The sequence below is a fragment of the Meles meles genome, chromosome 21 (assembly GCF_922984935.1).
Source record: "Meles meles chromosome 21, mMelMel3.1 paternal haplotype, whole genome shotgun sequence".
Classification (NCBI taxonomy): Eukaryota; Metazoa; Chordata; class Mammalia; order Carnivora; family Mustelidae; genus Meles; species Meles meles.
Window position 1 is genome coordinate 28,901,113 of NC_060086.1, and position 21,224 is coordinate 28,922,336.

At 45.5% G+C, this 21,224-nt stretch overlaps 1 protein-coding gene across 1 annotated transcript; it reads left to right on the forward strand.

Annotated features, from left to right (window-relative positions):
• Positions 1-728: 728 nt before the first annotated feature.
• Positions 729-18,760, forward strand: GP2 (glycoprotein 2). Its single transcript, XM_045993615.1, has 11 exons — positions 729-807; positions 2,034-2,163; positions 4,948-5,334; positions 6,244-6,354; positions 8,551-8,762; positions 9,276-9,424; positions 10,733-10,978; positions 12,037-12,199; positions 13,072-13,156; positions 14,199-14,243; positions 17,378-18,760. The coding sequence occupies exons 2-11, from the start codon at positions 2,061-2,063 to the stop codon at positions 17,434-17,436; spliced, it is 1,560 nt and encodes a 519-aa protein (XP_045849571.1). The 5' UTR covers positions 729-807; positions 2,034-2,060; the 3' UTR covers positions 17,437-18,760.
• Positions 18,761-21,224: the final 2,464 nt, after the last annotated feature.

Below are 21,224 nucleotides of genomic sequence, written 5' to 3' on the forward strand. Positions count from 1 at the left end.
GCTCCCTGTGTTCAGTAGCCCTGGCTCCTTGAGGAGTCTCAGAGAAACACAGGACAGGCAGTGACCACTTGTTCTGCAAAAGCTTCAGTTCCCTTATTAATGCCACAATACCACGCCATTGAAGCCAGGTCCAAGCCTGACACTTCCAAGTCCAAGATCTCTGGCTTCATCTCCATTCCATACCTTCCAATCTCTAGGGTAGTCCACCTTTTAGGAGGGGTTGGAGGAGAGATGATTCTGACACTTACTTGGTCTGTCCTTTGATATTTTATTCCATGACTCACCATCACTAAAGTGGCCCTTCCCAGACGCAACACTGAGTATCTGAAGGTGGGTAGAGTCTGTGGGCCAAAAACAGGAAACACCCATCCCCCACTTCCTTATTTATTCCCTTGCTCTAACTAGCCCCAAGTAGAGTGGCATCCAGACAGAAGCAGTAGTGTTCTAAGGTGATTAGCTAAGAACACAAGGTACAATTGGAAATCTATTGTGCAAACAAGTGCCTGTTTGATTTCTCTCACTTCCCTTTGGGTTTTAAGCTCCCTTTTGATTAGTGTTTGGTTTCTGGTAATAAATATGGTCCCAACTTCATTGGTTATGGAGGGGAATATTCTTCCGCTATTTTCTGTGGTAAACTGTTTATCTTACCTACGCCCAATGAGACCAATGTATACCTGAGATTAACTCCAGTCCTATCTGGGCACCAATCGTGGAGAGCCACGTGGGTGGAAAACTGCAATAAAAGTGTGGTGCATAGCCAGCTTTCCCACGGCTGACCAGACGACAGCTCTGTGTTCTTATCCCAAGGTAAGTACCATTTCAAGCCCCAGCAGGCTTCCTTCTGATCTTGGGGGGCTTCCCCCACCACCCTTGACTCACTGGATGTGCTGGGGTTGTTTGTTTCTGGAAACTTTCAGAATAACTTTCATCCCCGTCAAAGTGCTCCATATTTCACTGTGTATTCAGCTCAACAATGATTCCAGCTACCTGCTGGCTACTCCAGGTCTAAAGATGCCCCCTCACCCTGTCCCTCCTCCAGGAACAAAGGCCACCACTTGGGATCTCATCCCTTAGAATTACTAGAGTCCTGGGTGCTCTCTCATAACATATTCATGATATCCTCTCTAGAAACAGATCTCTAGATGCAACTTGAGTCTTCCAGAGACTTTAAGAAGCCATCAAAGATTTGCTTATTGGAGGAAAGTTGCCAGAAGAGGGAATGTTACTGGCAGACTCTTCACAGATCTTTGTTTCTGCCCTCCCCATCCCTATTTACTTATTCATTTATTGCTCAGATCTTTACTGAGCACCCCTTATGTGGCAGACACCATGCTAGCAGCAAGCAACGTGGGCATAGTCTGACATGGTCCCACCCTCCCAGGAAATCTGTATGCATCTAGGACACTTCAGGAGTCTCTTAGGACAGTGCCCAATACACCGGAACTGAGAAAGCAGGTGTTACTTTTGTCTGTAGATATTCATAGCACTGTAACTTCCCCTCCATCCAGTCTCTCAGAGCCTGAACCCCTACTTGAGTAGGAACCAACCTAAGGCCTTCCAGGATGTCCTGCCATGCCAGCCAGCCCCAAACTTGCCTTCAGTTCTCTTGCTGTCAACCTCATCCCCTTCACAAGCCTCTTACCCTCATTACCCCACCTCCTCTCTGCAAGACATGCCTGCTTTAATACAATACAGCGCTTCACAAAAGAAATTATGTGTCTGTTTCTGTGAAGATGGGCCTGTGTCCTTAAGCAGGCTATTTAACTTCCAACATAGTGTCTGCATGCAGGAGGAGCTCAGTCCATATCTCTGGGATTAATATGCTCTAAATCCCATTTCCCTCTTCATCCATAAATGGGAGAAAAAATAGTACCCTCCCCGGTGGGCGGTTCAGAGCCTTAAATGAGCTAACATGTGCAAGGGGCTGAGTACAAGTCATAGTGCTGAACTGATGTGAATTCCCTTCTTACCCTTATCTGGGGAGGAATGACCTCTGTAGCCCTGACTGTATCTGAGTCTCTCCCTTCCCCTAGCTGCATGGAGAGTCTGCACGCTGCTGAATGACCTGCACGTCTCAGCTTATGGAAAGGATGGTGGGCTCTTATGTCTTGTGGCTGGCCTTGGCCTCCTGCCTTCTGACCCTGGCATCTACAGAACAGCAAGGTGTGTGCTCTGCTCACCTGGCATCTCAGACGCCCCATAATACCTGGGGAGAGGGGGATTGCAGAGAAGGCAGTTCAGGGTCAGTAAGGGGAACAGGGACATGTCTAAAGTGAAGACTCAGCAGCTAGAAGTCAAGGGGTGAAAGATGTGGGAAACCAGAATACAGCCATAATCTCTCAGAGTCAAATCAGAAATCCCCCCCGCAAGGACCATGGAGTCAGTTAATGTAACTGCCCATGTCCAAAATATGTGGAGCTCAGAGAGCCCAGATTCATGGGGCCATGAATCTCCTAGTCACTCCGTGCCCTTGCATTGGCAAGCACCTTCTCCTTCCTCTGAAATTTTACTCATCTGTAAAAAGAAAGGACTAGAGGTAATGATCTCTCGGTGATCCTTTCAAAGATATGTGGACTGGGCATCTTAGACGCTTGCAGCAAGGGTTCTTGGGCTTAACACCAGGCTGAAATTTCTGCCTGTGTCACCTGTGGAGAGGGATGTGGGAAGGGGAAGGTGGGACCCAGTTCATGGCCGCTCTCGGGAAAACACAGAGTGTGTGTGTGGGAAATAATCCAAGAATAACAAGTGCAGTGACTCCTTTCCTTAAAACAAGTACATACATAAGCAAGGCTTAAAAATATCTTTTTCAAAAAAGTCCCTCTAACATGTATTACAAGAATGTGATCATGTGTGTGTACTTAGTCCATAATTCAGGCATGACACTGTTCAGTAAATCAGAACTGGAGAAGAGAACCAGTCTGAACTGCTACTAGGCCTCAGGGGCTGTGTTTGGCATTTTATATTTATTATTCTTGTTATAAGCAATGCTTTGGGGTTTTACTTCTCCAAAGCAGGGAATACCTCCTAAGATGACTACAGTAGTGCATGGCAAACTCTTGAAGAATTTTTTAATGGCTAGGTATATTTTTTCATGTATGTTAGTAATGTATAACTAGTACAGCATACCTACGGTATCACAGATTATTATTCCTTAAGATGAAACAAATTTATACAGAGTCATTGAAAGAAACATATTAAGCAGATAATTGGACAAGGGGACACAAATGTGGGAAACATTGTGACTCAAGGCTTAGGAATGGAGGGAGTTTGGGAATCACTAACTTACAGGTGTTGTTTTGCAGACAAGTCTCAGGGGAGTCAAACCACCTGTCAAGGTCATCCTTGATGACGTAAATCCAGCAGGTGTGGCACCAGATTTAAACCCAGACTGACCAACCCACCCCTTCAATTCTCAGCTTCCCCATACATCATTGTTCCTTAATCTGTTAAAAACCATGGGATTGGGATGCCTGGGTAGTTCAGTTGGTCAAGTGCCTGCCTTCGGCTCAGGTCATGATCTCAGGATCCTGGAATAAAGCCCCACATTGGGCTACTGGCTCAGTGGGGAGTCTGTTTCTCCCTCTCTCTCTGCCCCTCTCCCCAACTCATGTGCTCTCATACTCTCTCTCTCACTCAAATAAATAAATAAAATCTTTAAAAGAAGCCACAAAAAACAAAAACAAAAATATGAGATCAAGGTCTCCTGGGTGGCTCAGTCAATAAAGAGGCCAAATCTTGATTTCATCTTTGGTCATGATCTCAGAGTGGTGGGATGGAGCCCCGCATGGGGCTCTGTGCTCATTGGGGAGTCTACTTGGGATTCTCTCCCTTTCCCTCTCCCTCTGTCCTTCTCCTCTCCTCTAACTCCCTCTCCCTCAAAAATAAATAAATAAATCTTTAAAAAAGCCCCATGAGATGAGCAAAATCAGAAATGGAGTGGTTCTCCATTGGGGGTGATTTGGGCAATGCCTGGAGACAACTTCCAGGAGGAAGGAACTACTGGAATCTAGTGAGAAGGGCCCAGGAAAGATGCTAAACATCCTGCAATACATAGGACAGCCCCCCATAACACAGAATTATCCAACCCCAAACATCAGTAGTGCCGAAGCTGAAAAATCTTATGTTAGATCTATTATCTCTTAATAAGGGGAAACTGTCTATGATATAGTAAGTAAAATATGTAAGTGGGGAAAAAAAGTTGTACAGCATTAAGCCATTTTAAAAAATCCCTATATTTTAAACATATGCATAGAAACAGTCTGAAGACCATACAGCAAATTTATAGTTACTTCTAGGGATGGAATGGGCTTATGACAACTTTCATTTCTACTTTATTCATTTTAATGACATTTGAGGTTTTTTCAGGGAGCCTGTATTAGATTTATAATACATTGGTCAAACAGGACCACAGTGTAAGGTTGCACAGGGGAGCAATGCACAACTCTAGAGCCAAAGAGAGGGCATCAAGCTCAATGTGAAGGATGCCCCTTGAAACTGTGCAGGGTGGAGACCTTAGTGTTCTTAATGCCTATAAAATACCATACAAAGTCCTCATTATTATTCTGACCCTAAGGGGATGAGGCCAATGTGTAATGAATGGGTTGTGTGCCTCATTTCCTCATTAGGGTCCCTAAGCACATTCAAAATTCGAAAACAGTGCATAGGGGGCGTCTGGATGGCTCAGTGGCTTAAGCGTCCAACTCTTGATTTCCGCTCAGGTCAGGTCATGACCCAAAGTTGTGAGATTGAGCCCCGTGTTGGGCTCTGCACTGGGTATGGAGCCTATTTGAGACTCTCTCTCTCCCCCTCTGCCTGCCCCCTCCCTCTCTAAAACAAAACAAAACAAAACGAGTGTGTGTGCCCATGTGCACGTGTGGAGAGGGGAGGATTAAAATCCTGTATGCTCTGAGGATGCGCAGTAAACCCAAGCACACTGCTGCTTTCCAGGTGACAGAAACTTCATCGACATCCGTTCCTATGACCCCTGCCAGAATTATACCCGTCTGGACCAACCATCACGAAGTACAGAGTACACAGGACAGGGCCAGCTATGTGACAGGGACATGAATGGCTGGTACCGCTTCGTGGGAGATGGAGGAGTGAGATTGCCAGAGACCTGTGTCCCAATGTACCGATGCCAGACAGACGCTCCTATGTGGCTGAATGGGACACACCCTACCATCGAGGAGGGAATCGTCAGCCGAACTGCTTGTGCCCACTGGAGCGGCAACTGCTGTCTCTGGAAGACTGAGGTGCAGGTGAAGGCCTGCCCGGGCGAGTTCCACGTGTACCAGCTGCAGAGCGCCCCCAAGTGTAGTCTGAGGTACTGCACAGGTGAGTGGCAGAGAGCTGGGGATGACTGTGGGGCAGGGCTACCTGGTGACCAGCCCAGGCATCAGCAGTGAGTGGAGCAGATCAGGGGACAAAGCAGAACAGCCTGGATTTAGCTCCTGCCTGTTACTGCCCAGTGGGGATGTCACCCAAGGTTGCCAGGTTTTCCAACATTTCAAGTAAAGCCAGAAATTCAGAGTTGAGGGCAAACTCTTTTGATATATATATATATATGCATATACATTTACACACACACACACACACACACATCTCCATATGTGTACCGTGATATGCAGAACTCGGGCTTATTCAGATTTAGATTCCAGTTGGGCAGTTTAATTTACCTCTCTGAGCTTTAGATTTCTGATGTGAGAAAAATGGACGATGGCAAAAGTCACAGCCAATGCATACTGTCCCTGCTCTAAGCCAAAGTGCTTTAGGCCATGAACTCATTTAATGCTTTCACCAGCCTCATAAGATATGGGTACTATATAACTACACCTAATGAGAGGTCTGGGGCAGAGAGAGGTTAAGCAGCCATCCCAATGTCACAGAGCAGGAACATGACAGAGCTGGGATTTGAACCCCGACACTCTTATTCTAAGATCTATATACCTAACTATTATGCTACCCAGTTTCATAAACTTACCATGAGAACTGAATGAGCTTATTTGTTGAAAGTACTCAAACAGTGTCTGCCATGTAGTAAGCATTAGGATGGCTGCCCCTGGGTTCTCATTTCACTGGACTGGGAGTCAGAAAATCTGAGTTTGAGGTTTGACCCTTCCACTACGTATCGCACACCCTTGGGCAGGAGTTCTGGGCCCTGGTAGAATAACAAAGTTGGCCTTGGTGGCCTCAGACTGCCTTGCTCTGCATCCTGATCCTCTTCCCCTGTGCCTCACCCTGGAGACCCCTACACTGCGAAGGACAAGTGTGAGAATACCTGCCGCCTGGAGGAGGAATGCAGCTTTCTCAACGGCACCTGGGACTGTTACTGCAGACAGGACCTCAACAGCTCTGGTGAGTGGCTTGGCAGGGCTGAGCAATGGGAACAACGCTCGTCTGAGCAGACAAGGCAGCATGGAAGGATTTTCCTTTTCCGAGGGTATGGACAAGGTGTGGACCAGAGTCAGTGGGGATGGAACTGAGGTCAGGGAATGAAGGTTCTCAAAGCTATTTGCAAGGATGGAAGAGCTGGGATGGAACAAGTTGCCAAGTCAGTCTTTGGACCACAGCCTGAGAAAGCAGCTATGGTGTTGGTAAGCTTGACCCATAAGGCACAAAGGTACTAACGATGAGGACTCTGCAGGTGTGAGAATTGCATTAAAATATTGGTAGGTCTACATGTGAAGGACATGGGTAGACTCCTGTGCCAGTCCTGGATTTGTGACATAGTGGCTCTCTGGAGCCTGGGTCAAGGCACCTAGACTTTCTGAGCCTTAATATCTTCATCTGTAAAATGGGAATAAGATCACAGTACGAATAACCACCATACAGGGTAACTGCGAAAATTAAATCGGAGCAGTCCAAATGGGCAGGCTTGTAAGGTGATAAGGTTCTTGTCCCAGGAAGTACGCAAGCAGAAGCACATGACTTATGGGTAGAGATGCCATCAACGAGCCCTAAGCCCTGGGGTTAGATGAACTTCCCATTAAGATTATTTCCTTCCCTTCTGGGACTCTAATGAGGGCCTTTGACTCTTGCCCTTGGCATAAACATGCCTTCCTCTGAGCACACTCCTAGTCCCTGCAGAAGAGACAGTGTTCTAAACAGTGGACCAAGAACAAGCATATGTTTGGAAGACTGGGCTGGAGTGTGGACCAGGGGGTGCTTCGATGTGCCTAGCAGGAGTAGGGTGAGGACAAGAGGCAGGACTAGAAGGAAACAACCCTGATCTCCATGAAGACTCTCTCTGCTTATTGGGTGGACAAGCCCCCAAAGGCTCCAGGTTATTTTCCAGGTTTGGGCAACCACAGAATCAGATGGTGGACTTCAAGGATGTCTTCTCTGTACCTGAAGACTCCAAGGGTATCCTTGGCAGATCCTCCCAGCTGATTGGGTGGGTGTGTGGCCTGCCTCAAGTCTTCACTGGTGGCTACTCAACAAGTCCCCATTGCTTCCAGGCATAACCCTGTTGTCACCTGGCTTTTGCTTACTTCTCCATCTCTCACACTCCACCCCTACCCATTCTAAGTTCCTGTACCTCTGAGCTTAGCTTCTCCATAAACACACCATCCTCTCTTCCATCACCATGCTTTTGCCTCTGCTATTCCCTGAGCCAGGGGTGCCCACACTTGCCCTGTGCACCTGCAAAACTACTACCCCTGACCAACTCCCAGCCCTCTATGAGTCCTTCCCTGACTTAACTGACAGACCCAGATATACCTTCTTGTGTTTTCCTGTGTACCTAGAACATACTTCACTTAGTATACTGCATATTGCATCTTAATAAGCTGTTGACATGTTGGTTCTGACACAAGACCAAGGAATCCTCATGGCCTGGGTCCATGTTTTCTTTATTTTTGTGTGAATGTGCCTCGCACATACAGAAGGTGGTTAGTAAATGTATTTGAATCAATGCATTCATAAATCCAACCAAAATGGTATTTCTCTTCATTTGCTATCTACCTCCCCATCAGAATGTTAGCTCCATAAATAAGGTAGGGATTCTGTCAGTTTTGACAAACACTGTGTCCTCAGTACCTAGTGCAGACAGTAATGCTCAAGATGTATTATTTGTTGAATAAATGAATGGAATGAATAAGTGAATGAGTGAATGAATGAATGAGTGAATGAAGAACAAATGAATGAATGAAAGATAAAAAGAAATGCAATGGCTCTGAACCTGGTCATATGTGCTGGCTTCCCAAAGCCAGGGAGTAGGAGTAGTATGTATCTACCCTTGATTCTAGTCTGGAATGTAGGGTACTTCTGCTTCTCTAGAGACCCCACTTCCCAGAGATCCTGATCCCCAATCCCCAAGACATGAAAGTCCACACCTGCACACAGGATGCCTAGAAATCTTGGACCAGGGGCATTTTTGCCAACCTCACCCAAAACAACCTGGGTGTGAACCCCCCCTGGGTCCCAGGCCTCTACTAGTCTACCCAATTCCCTGGTACATATGATGGCTTTTCCAAAGGGCATGGAATGTGGGCTCTGCCCACTGCTTCCAGACCCCTGTCCACTCCACCTACCCCATTCTCAACTTTCTAGATGTCCACAGTTTGCAGCCTCAGCTAGACTGTGGGGCCGAGGAGATCAAGGTGTCACTGGACAAGTGTCAGCTGGGAGGCCTGGGTTTTGGGGACAATGTCATCACCTACCTCCGAGACCGAAACTGCAGCAGTATCACACAAAGAGAGGAGAGAAACTGGATATCCGTGACCAGCCCTACCCACGCTGGAGCCTGTGGAAACATTCTGGAGGTGAATGGTCTTTACACCACTGCTACCGGAGGGTGGGAGTTGGGCTGTAGAACTATCTCAGTAGCTGTGAAACCTTGGACAAGTCACTTAGCCTCTCTGGGCCTCTAGTAGTATGTGAGAGTAGTAATGTGTGTAGTATGTGAGAGTACACATGCTGGATCACATATAGAGCTTAGAAGAGGTTTGCTGCTTGAGCTCAATAAATGTAAGCTGTGATTATGATTATTTTAATTAGGGGTGATGTGGGAGGGGTCAACATGGGAGTATGCGTGGTAGTTGTTGATTCTCCCCAAAGGCCAAAAATTATTATTCTAGTTTTTGATCTGGGATTCTCAGTCACCTTCCCATAAGGCTCCAGGGGCCAGTAAGGGAAGAGGCCCATGTTCTTCCTGGTGATCGGAACGCAGGGTGGCAGCATGATAGAGAGCATCAACCTTACAGTCATGTAGGCCTGAGTTCTAGATACAGCTGCACACACATAAACATACACGTGGTCTTGTTTTTATGCCAAAGAGAAATGGAACCCATGCCATCTACAAAAACACCCTCTCTGTGGCCAATGAGTTCATCATCAGAGACACCATCCTCAACATCAATTTCCAGTGTGCCTACCCACTGGACATGAAAGTCAGCCTCCAAACTGCCCTGCAGCCCATTGTAAGGTATGGCACTGACCCTTGCCCTTTGATCTAGAACTCTGACACTGATCACATCCACTTCAAGCAAAGCTTAAAATGTTGCTGCCTACTTCCTACAGGAGCTCTCACTCTTTCCATCATTCACTCTGCAAATATTTCTTGATCATAGATTAATGCTCAGCATGCACAAGGCAGACATAGAGTAATTTGTGGGTATTAAAGATTATTATTATGAAGCAATGCAGCAACATGAAATAATGTTAATTAAATATGCTAAGGAACAAAAACACACCACAGTTTCATTTATCTTGAGGAAGAAAGGAATTAAGAAACTAATTATCCAATCACTGTTTGCAAGTGAGATGAATGCAATGTGGGAGAAGCACAGGGTGCTGTGGGATCAGGGAGCAAGGGTTCCTGATCTAATCTTTGTGGGGAGGGGATGGAGGGAGCAGGAAGGCTTCCCCACAGATGTGGGATTTAAGCTGGGATGAGCTTTGATTAGATAAATAGCACTCCCAATTCACTAGAAATAGAACCAAGTAGCAATTTGGGTGGGGATTCATTTAGAAGACGTTTTCATCTGTTTTGGTCACTGCTGTCTCACGGTGCCCAAACAGGGCCCTGTGGAATGGATTCCTCAGCATTTAGACAGTAAGACTTGCTGGGGGATTTTCCGTGTCAGAACTCCAGGGTGCCCTTTCCATTCCCCCACTGCCTCCTGGGCTCTCAGAGTAGCATGAATAGGACTAGTAATTTTCTAGTTCAATGGTTTTCAGACTGTATTGTGTTGGGGCTCCAAGTTTCATAATAAATAAAAATTGAAGCCATTCCTTTTTTAAAATGAATGTTTCACTGGGTGATTCCCTGGAGGAGGAAGGAGATCTGCTGCTAAAAATGGTGAACCCCTCTGCTCAGCGGGGAGCCTGCTTCCCTTCCTCTCTCTCTGCTTGCCTCTCTGCCTGCTTGTGATTTCTGTCAAAAAATAAATAAAATCTTTAAAAAAAAATGGTGAACCCACAGAACTGATCCGATTGTATAGGGGGGAAGACGGAGGTGTGCACTTGCTATTATTCTCTGAGGGAAGGAGATAGAGGTGATCTGTGAGGCAGGGAGAATGGGTGGAGATCCCAGAGACACACTTGTCTGCTTGTCAAGTTTAGTGCCTAGCAGATACTAAATGCATGATTTAAATAGGTGATTGACTAGTTCCTTTAGGAATCAAAGATGTCACTTCACTTTCACAGCCTCACACAAGTGCAGGGCTGGATTTACTTTGCTCTCACTGGTGGGAACCTAATGATTCCACTCTTATTGTTTTCCTCTTCTCAGTTCTCTGAACATCAGTGTGGATGGGGATGGAGAGTTCACTGTCAGGATGGCCCTGTTTCAAGACCAGAACTATACATCTCCTTATGAAGGGGCCGTAGCTGTCCTGGCTGTTGAATCCATGCTCTATGTGGGTGCCATCTTGGAGAGAGGGGACACCTCCCGGTTTAACCTGTTGTTGAGGAACTGCTATGCCACGCCTACTGAAGATAAGACTGACCCCGTGAAATATTTCATCATCAGAAACAGGTAACGAGCAACTCTGGGTTATCTTTTGGCCTGAATAAGGTTTTGAGGGGAGAAAGATCACCATGGCCCTGCTTGCTAGTTGTGTAAACTGGCTTACTTCTTTAGGAACATAATTTGGCATTACATATCACAACCATACTTTTGACCCAGGAGTATCACTCTTGACATTTTAGCCAAAAGCATTAATACAAAATAGGTCAGCAAGATAAAGAAATGCCAATTATTTTTCACTTCAGTATCCTTTATAACTTTGGCAATACGTTCACAGTTCAAAAATAGGGATCCGTTAAGTAATGATGGGCTATTATACAGATACTAACACTGACAAATCAACATGAAAACGGTATGACAAGTGTTGTGGGACAAGATATCGCTGAAATTGCTAACTGGCAAAAACAAAAGGAAAATGTATATCCACAGATCATGATTCAAACCCTGGTAACAATATTAGCTAGCATGTATCACTGAGTTTAGTTATGAGTTTAGCCATGCACTGTTACTAAATGGTTACATCAATCCCAGGAGGTACGGATTACTGTCTGCTCTACAGACCAGAAAAGGGAGTCTCAGACAGGTTAAGTCATCTGCTCATGATCATTTGGCTAGAAAGCAGGTCTGGGTGGAATTTGAAGCAGTCTATTTCACCTCAGAGAATGAACCCTGGGCTGATGAATAAATGTCTTAGAGAGGGCGCCTAGGTGGCTCAGTCAGTTAAGCATCTGCCTTTGGCTCAGATCATAATCTCAGGGTCCTGGGATTGAGCCCCAGGTCGGGCTCCATGTTCAGTGGGGAGTCTGCTTCTCCCTCTGCCCTCCCCACCTCTCATGAGCGCGCTCTCTCTCGCTCGCTCTCTCTCTCTCTCTCTGTTTCAAAAAATATATATACCTTGAAGGAAACCCAGACGAATAAAAGTCTATGTCAGGATGGAGGGAATCAGGGAACTCTTAAATTCTCTGTGATGATGTTTTTATACTGGATGCAGATTAAAGATACAGCCAAGGGCCTCAGGTTCCTTGAGCTGTTCTAAAAGTTAGACCCTTGCCCTGTCACCTTCCCAGCTGCCCAAATCAATATGATTCCACCATCCATGTGGAGGAGAATGGGGTGTCCTCAGAAAGCCGGTTCTCAGTTCAGATGTTCATGTTTGCTGGAAATTATGACCTAGTCTTCCTGCATTGTGAGATTCATCTCTGCGATTCCCTTAATGAACAGTGCCAGCCGGTGAGTATCTCTTTAGAGTGAACTATTCAGAGCTTCACATAGGGCCTGGTACCTGGTAGTCTCACCATATATATTTACTGCAATTATGGATGGATGGAAAGAAGAAAGGGAGAGAGGGAGGGAGGGGAAGAGGAAAGGATGAATGGATGGACATTCAATCTTCAAAAAGCCCATGTGTATGTAATTACTGTGTGTCCCTACGAAGCAGGTCAGACAAAGAAGCCTACCCTAAGTTTCCTTGGCACAAGACACGTTTTGAATGATTTCATAATAGTGGACTTTTAAGTGCCTATTCCATGTCAGGAATTACACTAAAACTTTCATATGCCTTATTTAATTAAATTCTCATAAGAACCCTTTAAGTAGATTTTTTGTTAACCTGCTTGTACAGATGAGGACACTGAGCTTCAGAGAGGTCTTCTGCCCAACAGCAACACAGCTAGAAAGCATCAGGGCTGTGAGGTAACTCCAGTGTACATGCTCTTAACCCCTGTTTGGTACTGCCCGCTAGAAGCTGGCATTTGTAGAGTGTGGACTATGTGCCTGGGTATTACAGACATGCTCATTTTAACCTTTAAGGCCAGGAAGGTCTTACTTAATAGTAATAGAGAGGTGAAGTCATTAGTACCAAATGAGACAGCTAGAATTAGAGTGGAGATGTGATGGAATGGATGACATAAGTAGAAAGGAGTCAAATCCACATTTGCTTATGACTTGACAGTAAGTTGAGAAAACCACAGCCTCAGAGTTAGGGGCACACGGTGGGTAGGGTCCCATTCTTGGGCCAGATTCTCGTTCCATTGCAGGGGCATCCTGGATAGGAACTATGACTTTAAATTTTGATATAATGAGATCTCGCCATCCCCCCACAGTCTTGTTCAAGAAGTCAACATCGCAGTGGAGTAGTGGCTATCAACCCAGCCCAGGTTCTAGATTTGGGACCCATCACTCGAAAAGGTGAGTGACCCACTTCTGGGTGAGAAGGCCAGGTGGTCAGGTGCTGACAGTTAATCACAGATGCCTGGGCTCACCACCCTAACAACTTAGAGCCTTTTTTGCCTCCTCACTGCAGCCCCCACCAGTGAATCTATCTTTCCATGAGGTACTTTGGGTAATAATAATAGCATTTGCCATTTGTGCTGAACCTCTATGTGCTACAGACCAGGCTAAGCTCTCAGTATCCATCAACTCACTTCATTCTCCTGACTGAGTCCGTTTTACCAGCGAGAAACTGAAGCTTGGAGAGATTAAGTGGCTCACCCCAAGTCACTCAGCTCACGAGCAGCTGGAGTTAGAACTGAACCCAGCTCAGACTGATTCCACAGCATATGCCCCTTCCCTTTTTTTTTCCTGCCAGGTCCCCTTACCTCAGCCCCTTTTGGGTGAAGTCTAGGTTCTAACCCAACTTTGCTTTCTGGTGAATGACTATGTTTTCCAAAATCCAGTTATAATATTCTGCGGCATGATATAGGGAAAGCTTTATAATTGCCCACAAGTGTTAACCGATCCTGCCCATGGGTGAAGGCTACTGTTGTGATTTTTATTACCGCTAGAATGGAGGAGTCAAAAAACCCAGAAGAATGAAAGCAACTTTTTTTTTGTCCTAAAGAAATTAGGACGCAGTAATGCTGGTAACAGCAGCAATGACAGTAACAGTAATAACACATGGGGCTGGCACCGTACAAAACATGGAGGTTCAAATTCCAGCTTTACTACCAACAACAAGGTCAACTTAGCCTTCCTTGGTCAACTGAGCCTCAGTCTTCTCCTCTGTTGAATGGGGACACAAATACTTTCCTCACAAATCTGCTGGAAGAACTAAGTTTCAAATGCATGAAATGGGCTTAGAAATAACAGATGCCTCAGCTGTGAGGGTGGCCAGTCTGGCCAGGTCAGTGGCTGTGGTGGCCAGGTCCAGGAGGACCTGGAGCAGCTATGGCCACAGTGCCAGTCCTCGGCACACGACTGAGGAAACCTTCACCTCTGCTCTTGTCCCCAGGTGCTCCATCTCTTGGCGTCATGAATGGAACCCCCAGCTCTGCAGGTACATTATTATCTCCTGCCTATCCCACTGCCCTCCCTCCCAACCCTCTTTTAGTCCTCTTCTCAATTCAGTGCACACTGATTTAGCCCATGCTAGTGACTGTGGACACTGAAATGAATCAGTCCCAAGTGTGGCTCTTGAGATGCTCAAAGTCTAGGACAGGGGCCAGTCATTTAAAAATAAATACTTGGGGCGCCTGGGTGGCTCAGTGGGTTAAGCCTCTGCCTTTGGCTCAGGTCATGGTCCCAGAGTTCTGGGATCGAGCCCCGCATCGGGCTCTCTGCTCGGCAGGGAGCCTGCTTCCCCCTCTCTCTCTGTCTGCCTCTCTGCCTACTTGTGATCTTTCTCCCTCTGTCAAATAAATAGGTAAAATGCTTAAAGAAAAATTAAAAATAAATACTTATTGGGTGCCTACTGTTAGCTAGGCATTGTTCAGATGCTGAAGATATAATAGTAAACAGCACAGACCAGGTGCCTGCCCTCATGGAGCTTATGCTACAGTGTGGGAAACAGGCAATTAAAAGTTAACAAGATAATTTAGAAAAGAGAGTGATGTGTTAGAAAGTTACCAGCATGGATAACAGTGTCTTTAAAAAGATAGTAGTTTAGTTTACTCACATGTAAATGAAGTCCAAAGGCAAGCAACCTGGGGATCCTGGGGTGGCACCACAAGGTCATCAAGAATCCAAGTTCTTTTAAGCTCTCCCCTCCACCTTCTTCAACCTCCTGGTCCAAGATGGCAGCCAGAGCTCCAATCTTCATCTCTAGTCAGCAGGATGGAGGGAATATGGAAAAAGTCAGAGTGTTAAGGAACATTCCTAGAAGCTGACACCTTACACTTCCACTTATCTCACTGGCCAAAGTTTAGTCACACCTGGCTGCAAAGGAAGCTGGAAAATGTAATCTGTATTCTGGGTGGCCATGTCCTGAAGCAATGTTTGATGGTTCTATTTATAAGGCAAGAAGGAAAAATAAGTATCAGAATGGGTCAATGGCCAGAAAAATGTTCAGAAGAGGTGATATTTGAATGCAATGAGAAAAAGGGACCAGGTTTGCAAATAATAAAGGAACAAGCCCTACAGGCAGAATGAACAAGAGCTGCAAAAATGAGACAGTCATAGAAGCAAATCGCAAGAAAGCAGATAGTGTGGCAGGAGCTCACAGAAGAGTAATGAACTGTACCTGGTAAGGTCAGGCAAGAATTTTAGCAGGTGGCAACATCTGAATGGTGTTTTGGTGGGAGACCTGGATTTTAGCAGGGAGACCAATCCAAGAAATGTGTTTTGGACCAAAGGGAAAGCAATGCTACTAAGATTTTACTGCCCCCTCTTCCCAACACACACATGACCTATACTGGTGAACCTAGACATGAAAACGTTCTTTCCATCCTTAACTCTCCAGCTAGATAATAGCCCAAAAGTTTCCAAATAAGGTCAAGATGGCCCCTCCACACTTAGGGCTAATATTCAGACAACACTCAGAAAAGTGTGCTCATCAGAGACAGGGGTCAGAGCTCAGCCTAAAAGGAGTTTGAGAGCAGACATCACGTCTCATTCACTTCTCCCAGTACTCCAGGTTTGTGCAGTGCTGGGAACAGCCCAGTTTCCCAGTAGAGTCTGCCAAACTGACTAATTTCTAGGATGGACAGTGGATTCTGGAGCCTTCTGGAAGAAAAGGGGAGCGATCTCATGTGCTATGAGAATGCCACAAGAGGGCACTTATGGTGTTCTTTGCTATCTCCCACAAACATGTCTGAGGTTTTAGAATTAACTGAACAACCACCTGTTTCATAAATACAAACTGGTTGTCATACACTAATATTTCAGAAAATTATGATATATTCTTCACTTCCTCCTAGAACATCAGCAAGTTACTCTGACATTTATGGGACGGAGAAATGTTATAATGTCATAGTATGGCAGGAGGGGTGCACATGCCTTTCCCAGGCCCCCAGTACAAGGTATCTATCACCCAGGACCCACACCCTTCATTAACACTGAGTATATGATCATTTTCAGAGGAGATGTGTTCCCAACCCTCCCAGATCTTGGAGTCTAATATTCAAAACTGACACTTACATGGTGTTTATTATGTGCCAGGAACTGTTCTAAATGTTTGATATGAATTTACTCACTTAAGCCTTACAAAAGTCCCATGAGGTGTTAGTTGCTTGTGATTTTCCAATTTTGCATACAGATAAACTCAGCCATGCTGAGGCTCAGTAACTTACCTGGACCTGCACAATTGGTTGTAGAGCTGGGATTCTTCTTCTTCTTCTTTTTTTTTTTTTTTTAAAGATTTTATTCATTTGACAGAGAAAAACAGAGTGCACAAGTGACGGGGAGGGGCAAAACAAGAGGGAATCAGACTCCCTGCTGAGCAGGGAGCCTGACCTAGAGCTCCGTCCCAGGACACAGAGATCATGACCTGAGCCAAAGGCAGACGCTTAACTGACTGAGCCACCCAGGTACCCCTAGAGCTGGGATTCTAAGCCAATAAGTCAGGTCTCAGAGGCTTTTTCACCTCTGTGTCCTTCTCCATCTTTAGTCCTTTCTCCATCATTAGTCAGCATAAGTAATATTAGCTGCTATGACAAACAATCCTCACCTTTCTGTGCCTTTACACAATAGTTTATTTCCCACTAAATCACTAAATCACTGGGGGATGTAGTTCTGTGCTTTGCAGTCATTAGGAAGTCAGGCTCTTACCTTCTGGTAACTCCAGAAACTTCACTGTCCCCAGCAAGTCCTCTGCCGGATCCTTGGCATCTGGTCCCTAGATGGTGGGTGACAGAGTATGGAAAATCATGCAGGAGGTTTTAAGGACCAGGTCTAGAAATGGCATATATGATTTTTACCCACATTCTACTGGCCAGATTCAATCATGTGATCTCACCTACCTGCAAAGGAGGATGGGGGGAAATTGCCTTCCAATATACCCAAAGTAACATGAAAAAGTGTTTTATGATTAGATAGCTTTGCCTCTACCACATGACCCTTCTGCCACTTCCCAGGGGTTGTAACCTAGAACAGATATTAAGGATACTTTGTAAGGCAAAGTACAGAGAGGCTAGCTTGCTTTGGCTGCTGAGTTCCAAATGCCAACACTTGACAGACATCTCTCTTATATTTCAGGGTTCCTGGGGGCTTGGCCCATGGTTTTCCTGCCTGTCCTCCTGGCTGGGCTGTTCTAAGAGCTCAGCCAAGCAACTAGCCTTGAAGCTCATGTTCTTCCCTCTGGTGATGGCTTCCAGTCACCCATCAGCTATGCCGGTTCTCTCTCCAAATCACATAGACAGTCTTGGTGTTTAGACCCTGGGACAGGCTAGGTTTGGGAAAAGGGAAAAGATTCCCTTGTTCAACACTCTCTGTGCCTTTATATTCCTCTTTTTCTCATGGTGGGGGCCCTGTTGGCCTGGCCTGGCCTGATTTCTTCATTTATTAGCAGGATTTTGGAGCCAGACTTGCTCTGTGCTTCTGTAGCCCCAGCCTTTACCAGAAATGTATCATATGTTATTCTGTAACTCCAGAGTAGACGAGCTGTATTCACTGCGGGGTGGGGGCAGGAGAAAGGGAATGAGCTTGTTAAAAAGACACCTCTCATGGTTCCTTCCCAAGTACACCTTGTTCTAACTGCTGACGAACTGAACAGACTGATCCTTGCTTTAACCTGTGTCCTCTCCTCTAATGTATTTCCAACATGGTCTCAGTAGTGGCCATGGGAATGAGTTTTAAAAGGTCCACTTTTGGAGATCTACTCCCAGGGAAGACTGGTTCCCATTGCTCCCCTGCCTACCTCCATACTGTAGACATGGTTTGATGTGCCTAGGAGTAGGCAAAAATCTACTCTAGGACTCAAATGCTGGAGGACCTGCTTGATTTGAATGCAAAGATGCTGTCACTCCAGAGTATACCTCTAGCTGTGAACAGTGGTGAGCTCCGAAGTAAGCAAGAAGTCCCAGGGGAAAATGCTATGTCAATCCTGCTATGGGGATATAGAAGAAGTGCCTGGGGGATGAGTGAAGTCCCTTTCTGGAAACCTCTGAGGCCTTCATGAAACACTCCACAAAGATGCCACAAAAAGAGAATGCTTCCCCTTCCCTTAGCTACACACAAGGCCCCTGAAAACTGGCCTCAGGGAAAAATGATCAGACCAGGACCAGACCACAGGGGAGCAGAGCCTGTTTACGTGCCAGGAGGAGGCTTTCCAAAGTGCTCTCACGTTCAGAGATTGTGTGGCTGCAAGAAACAGAAACACGTGCCAATTACATCAGGCCAAAGGAGAATTAATTATCAGAATATGAGCAAAAAATCCAAAACAGAAGATACAACCTGGCTATATGAGGAAAACCACCAGAAACCAAGGTTTGTCTGTCCTTCTGTTGGTTTTCCTGAAACCACACACAGCTTTCACATCTGCTTATCTTTGTGTGTCTTATTTCCCCCGTCCTGAAACTAACTCTCCCTATTCATTCATCTTGCCTCAATTAAATATGGACATTGAAGCTTCCCCTCAATTCCTAATTCAGGGACCATATAGACCAACTAACACTTGGTATCCTACATCTAAATTGTACAAGAAAGAATGAGATTCCCCTGTTTGGCCAGAGTGCTTCCCTTGTCCAAACATCTGAGGGCAGGTGAGTGGCCTCACCTAATACAAACACAGCCAATAGGGCCAACCTGAGGAGGCAGGTCTCGAACACATGGCAGTGTTTCTTGGCTAGACACCCCAAAAGTGTACTCTAATAGTGACTTTTTTAAAAGAGAATTTCTTGGGAGGAATTGCTTCTTGTTTCCTAGTAAGTCAATGGGATTCAAAGGTATCGCATTTTAAGGGAGGAGTACACTAGGAATGCACCTGAAAGACAGGTCGGGGCCCTAACCTTTTCCTTTCTCTGAGGTTCATCTTCTCCTTCCTATAGAATAAAGAGGCTGGACTAGAACAAGATTCTCTAACATTTATAGTGAAACCCTTTCTTTAAACACAGTTCTACGTGAATACCCAATATGTAGACATAAAATGGAAATAGACTCCTGTCGACGTCAGGTAACAGGCTTAGTACTCTCATCTATGATTCCCTCATCCTCTAGCCCTCAAAGAAACTCCAAGATAACCCACAGGGTTATCAAGAGCAAAGTTCTGGAACTCCTTGGGATATATCACATCTGATATCTCTTCCAGTATAAAGTACATGAGCTTCTACTTAACCAGAGCGAATCCTGGCTGTCTAACTATGTATGTATGTGACTATCCATCTATCATCTATCCATTACAAACTCTCCTACTCTACCTATCCCCCTTTCTCTCTCCATCTATCTATCTATATATTTATAACATACCTAGTTAGTTACAGATTTTTGTTTTCTGCAGATGGGCATACTAAATGAGTAACAATCTCTAAATGTCCGATTCACTTTATTCATTTGGGCAACACTAATCTGCTGAACAACTGTTACATCCCAGATCTAAGGGCCGAGGTACAATAATGAATGAAACATAGTCCTTCTCCTTAGAGGTTCACAATCTGGTGGGACACAAACACACAGAGGCACTCATGCGCAGGTCACACTCAAGTATGCATACCCACTGACCCCCTCAGACTCATAAACACACACCAACGTCATGAGCCCAAAGACATTTCCACACACAGAGATCCTCACCAGGGCCCTCAGGCCCAAACACTTACATATATGTTACCATGAATAACTTAGTAACAGCTAACACTTTTAGCCTGTCCTATGCACCAGGCATTATTCTAAGCACATTAGGGGCAATGCAACATTCCACTCTCCCCTTAGATACTGAAAGTAGGAAATATTATTAGTCCCAGTTTAGAGATGAGTAACTAAGGCTTAAAGAAGGCAATTACTCACTGAAGGACCTATAGCTTTTAAATGCTGACTTCAGGGCTTGGGCCTCAGTAGCCTGAATTTGGAGGATACATTTAGTAGACACTGTATTCTGCATCCGTTTATACACAAAGCCCCCTACACACAGGAGGCACTCATTTTCATATTCAAACCACCATACATACATGTACCCACTTGCATACAGGCACATGGGAACATATACATATGCAGTGACACATGTGAATATACACACATTTGCCAACACAGAGGCCCTCACACACACACAGGCACTGACATTCACGGATGCACAGATGCCAGCATGCTCACTAATCTATGCATGGTCATTTGAATGCAGACACATACACCTTAGTACAGAAAAAATAACATTCTTTGCTACACATACACACATACATACACTCATAGATACATAAACATATGCATGCATATCTACAAGACATAGGACCTGGATCCCACTCCCCAAGGCCAGGACTCTGGCCATGTCTCATTTCCCTTTAGCTTTCCTCTCCTCCTTCCCCTAGTCCTGCTCAGCTGGGACTGGGACAAGAAGTCCAAACCAGGGAGCACAGTGAAAACAGACTCTGGACCCAGCGTCTGAGAGTTCTGGACTAGAAGGATGACAGAGACACTGAGAAAAGACCTGATCCACATTCAGGGAAACCGGCATCTCTGTTCTGGGGGAGCACCTAGAAGCAGCAGGTGGAAGATAGAAGGAGGGTAGGGCAGCCCTGCTCTCCAGCAGCTTAAGGGCTACTGGAGAAATACAAATTCTAGGCAGCCAAAGCTAAACAGTGTGAGATCAAGACAGACATTGCTACAAGATGTGGAAAAGGGAGAACTCCACTCTTCCTCTGGAGAAGAGGGAAGGATCTGTCCCACGGAGTTTAGTCCCTTCACTTTCCAGATAGAAACTTAGATCCAGAAAAGAGAAGTAGGATGTTCATTCTTAATCCCATAAAGGATCCTACAGGATGTGCTATCACCAGCTGGGCATGAGAAGATGGGGAGAAAGGGTACCTCTGAAAGTTGGTCATTTAAAGGAGATTTGGAATGGGGGCCCCCGAGGGTAAGTTCCACCCAACCTAAGTCATTTCATAATCTCTCCTTACCC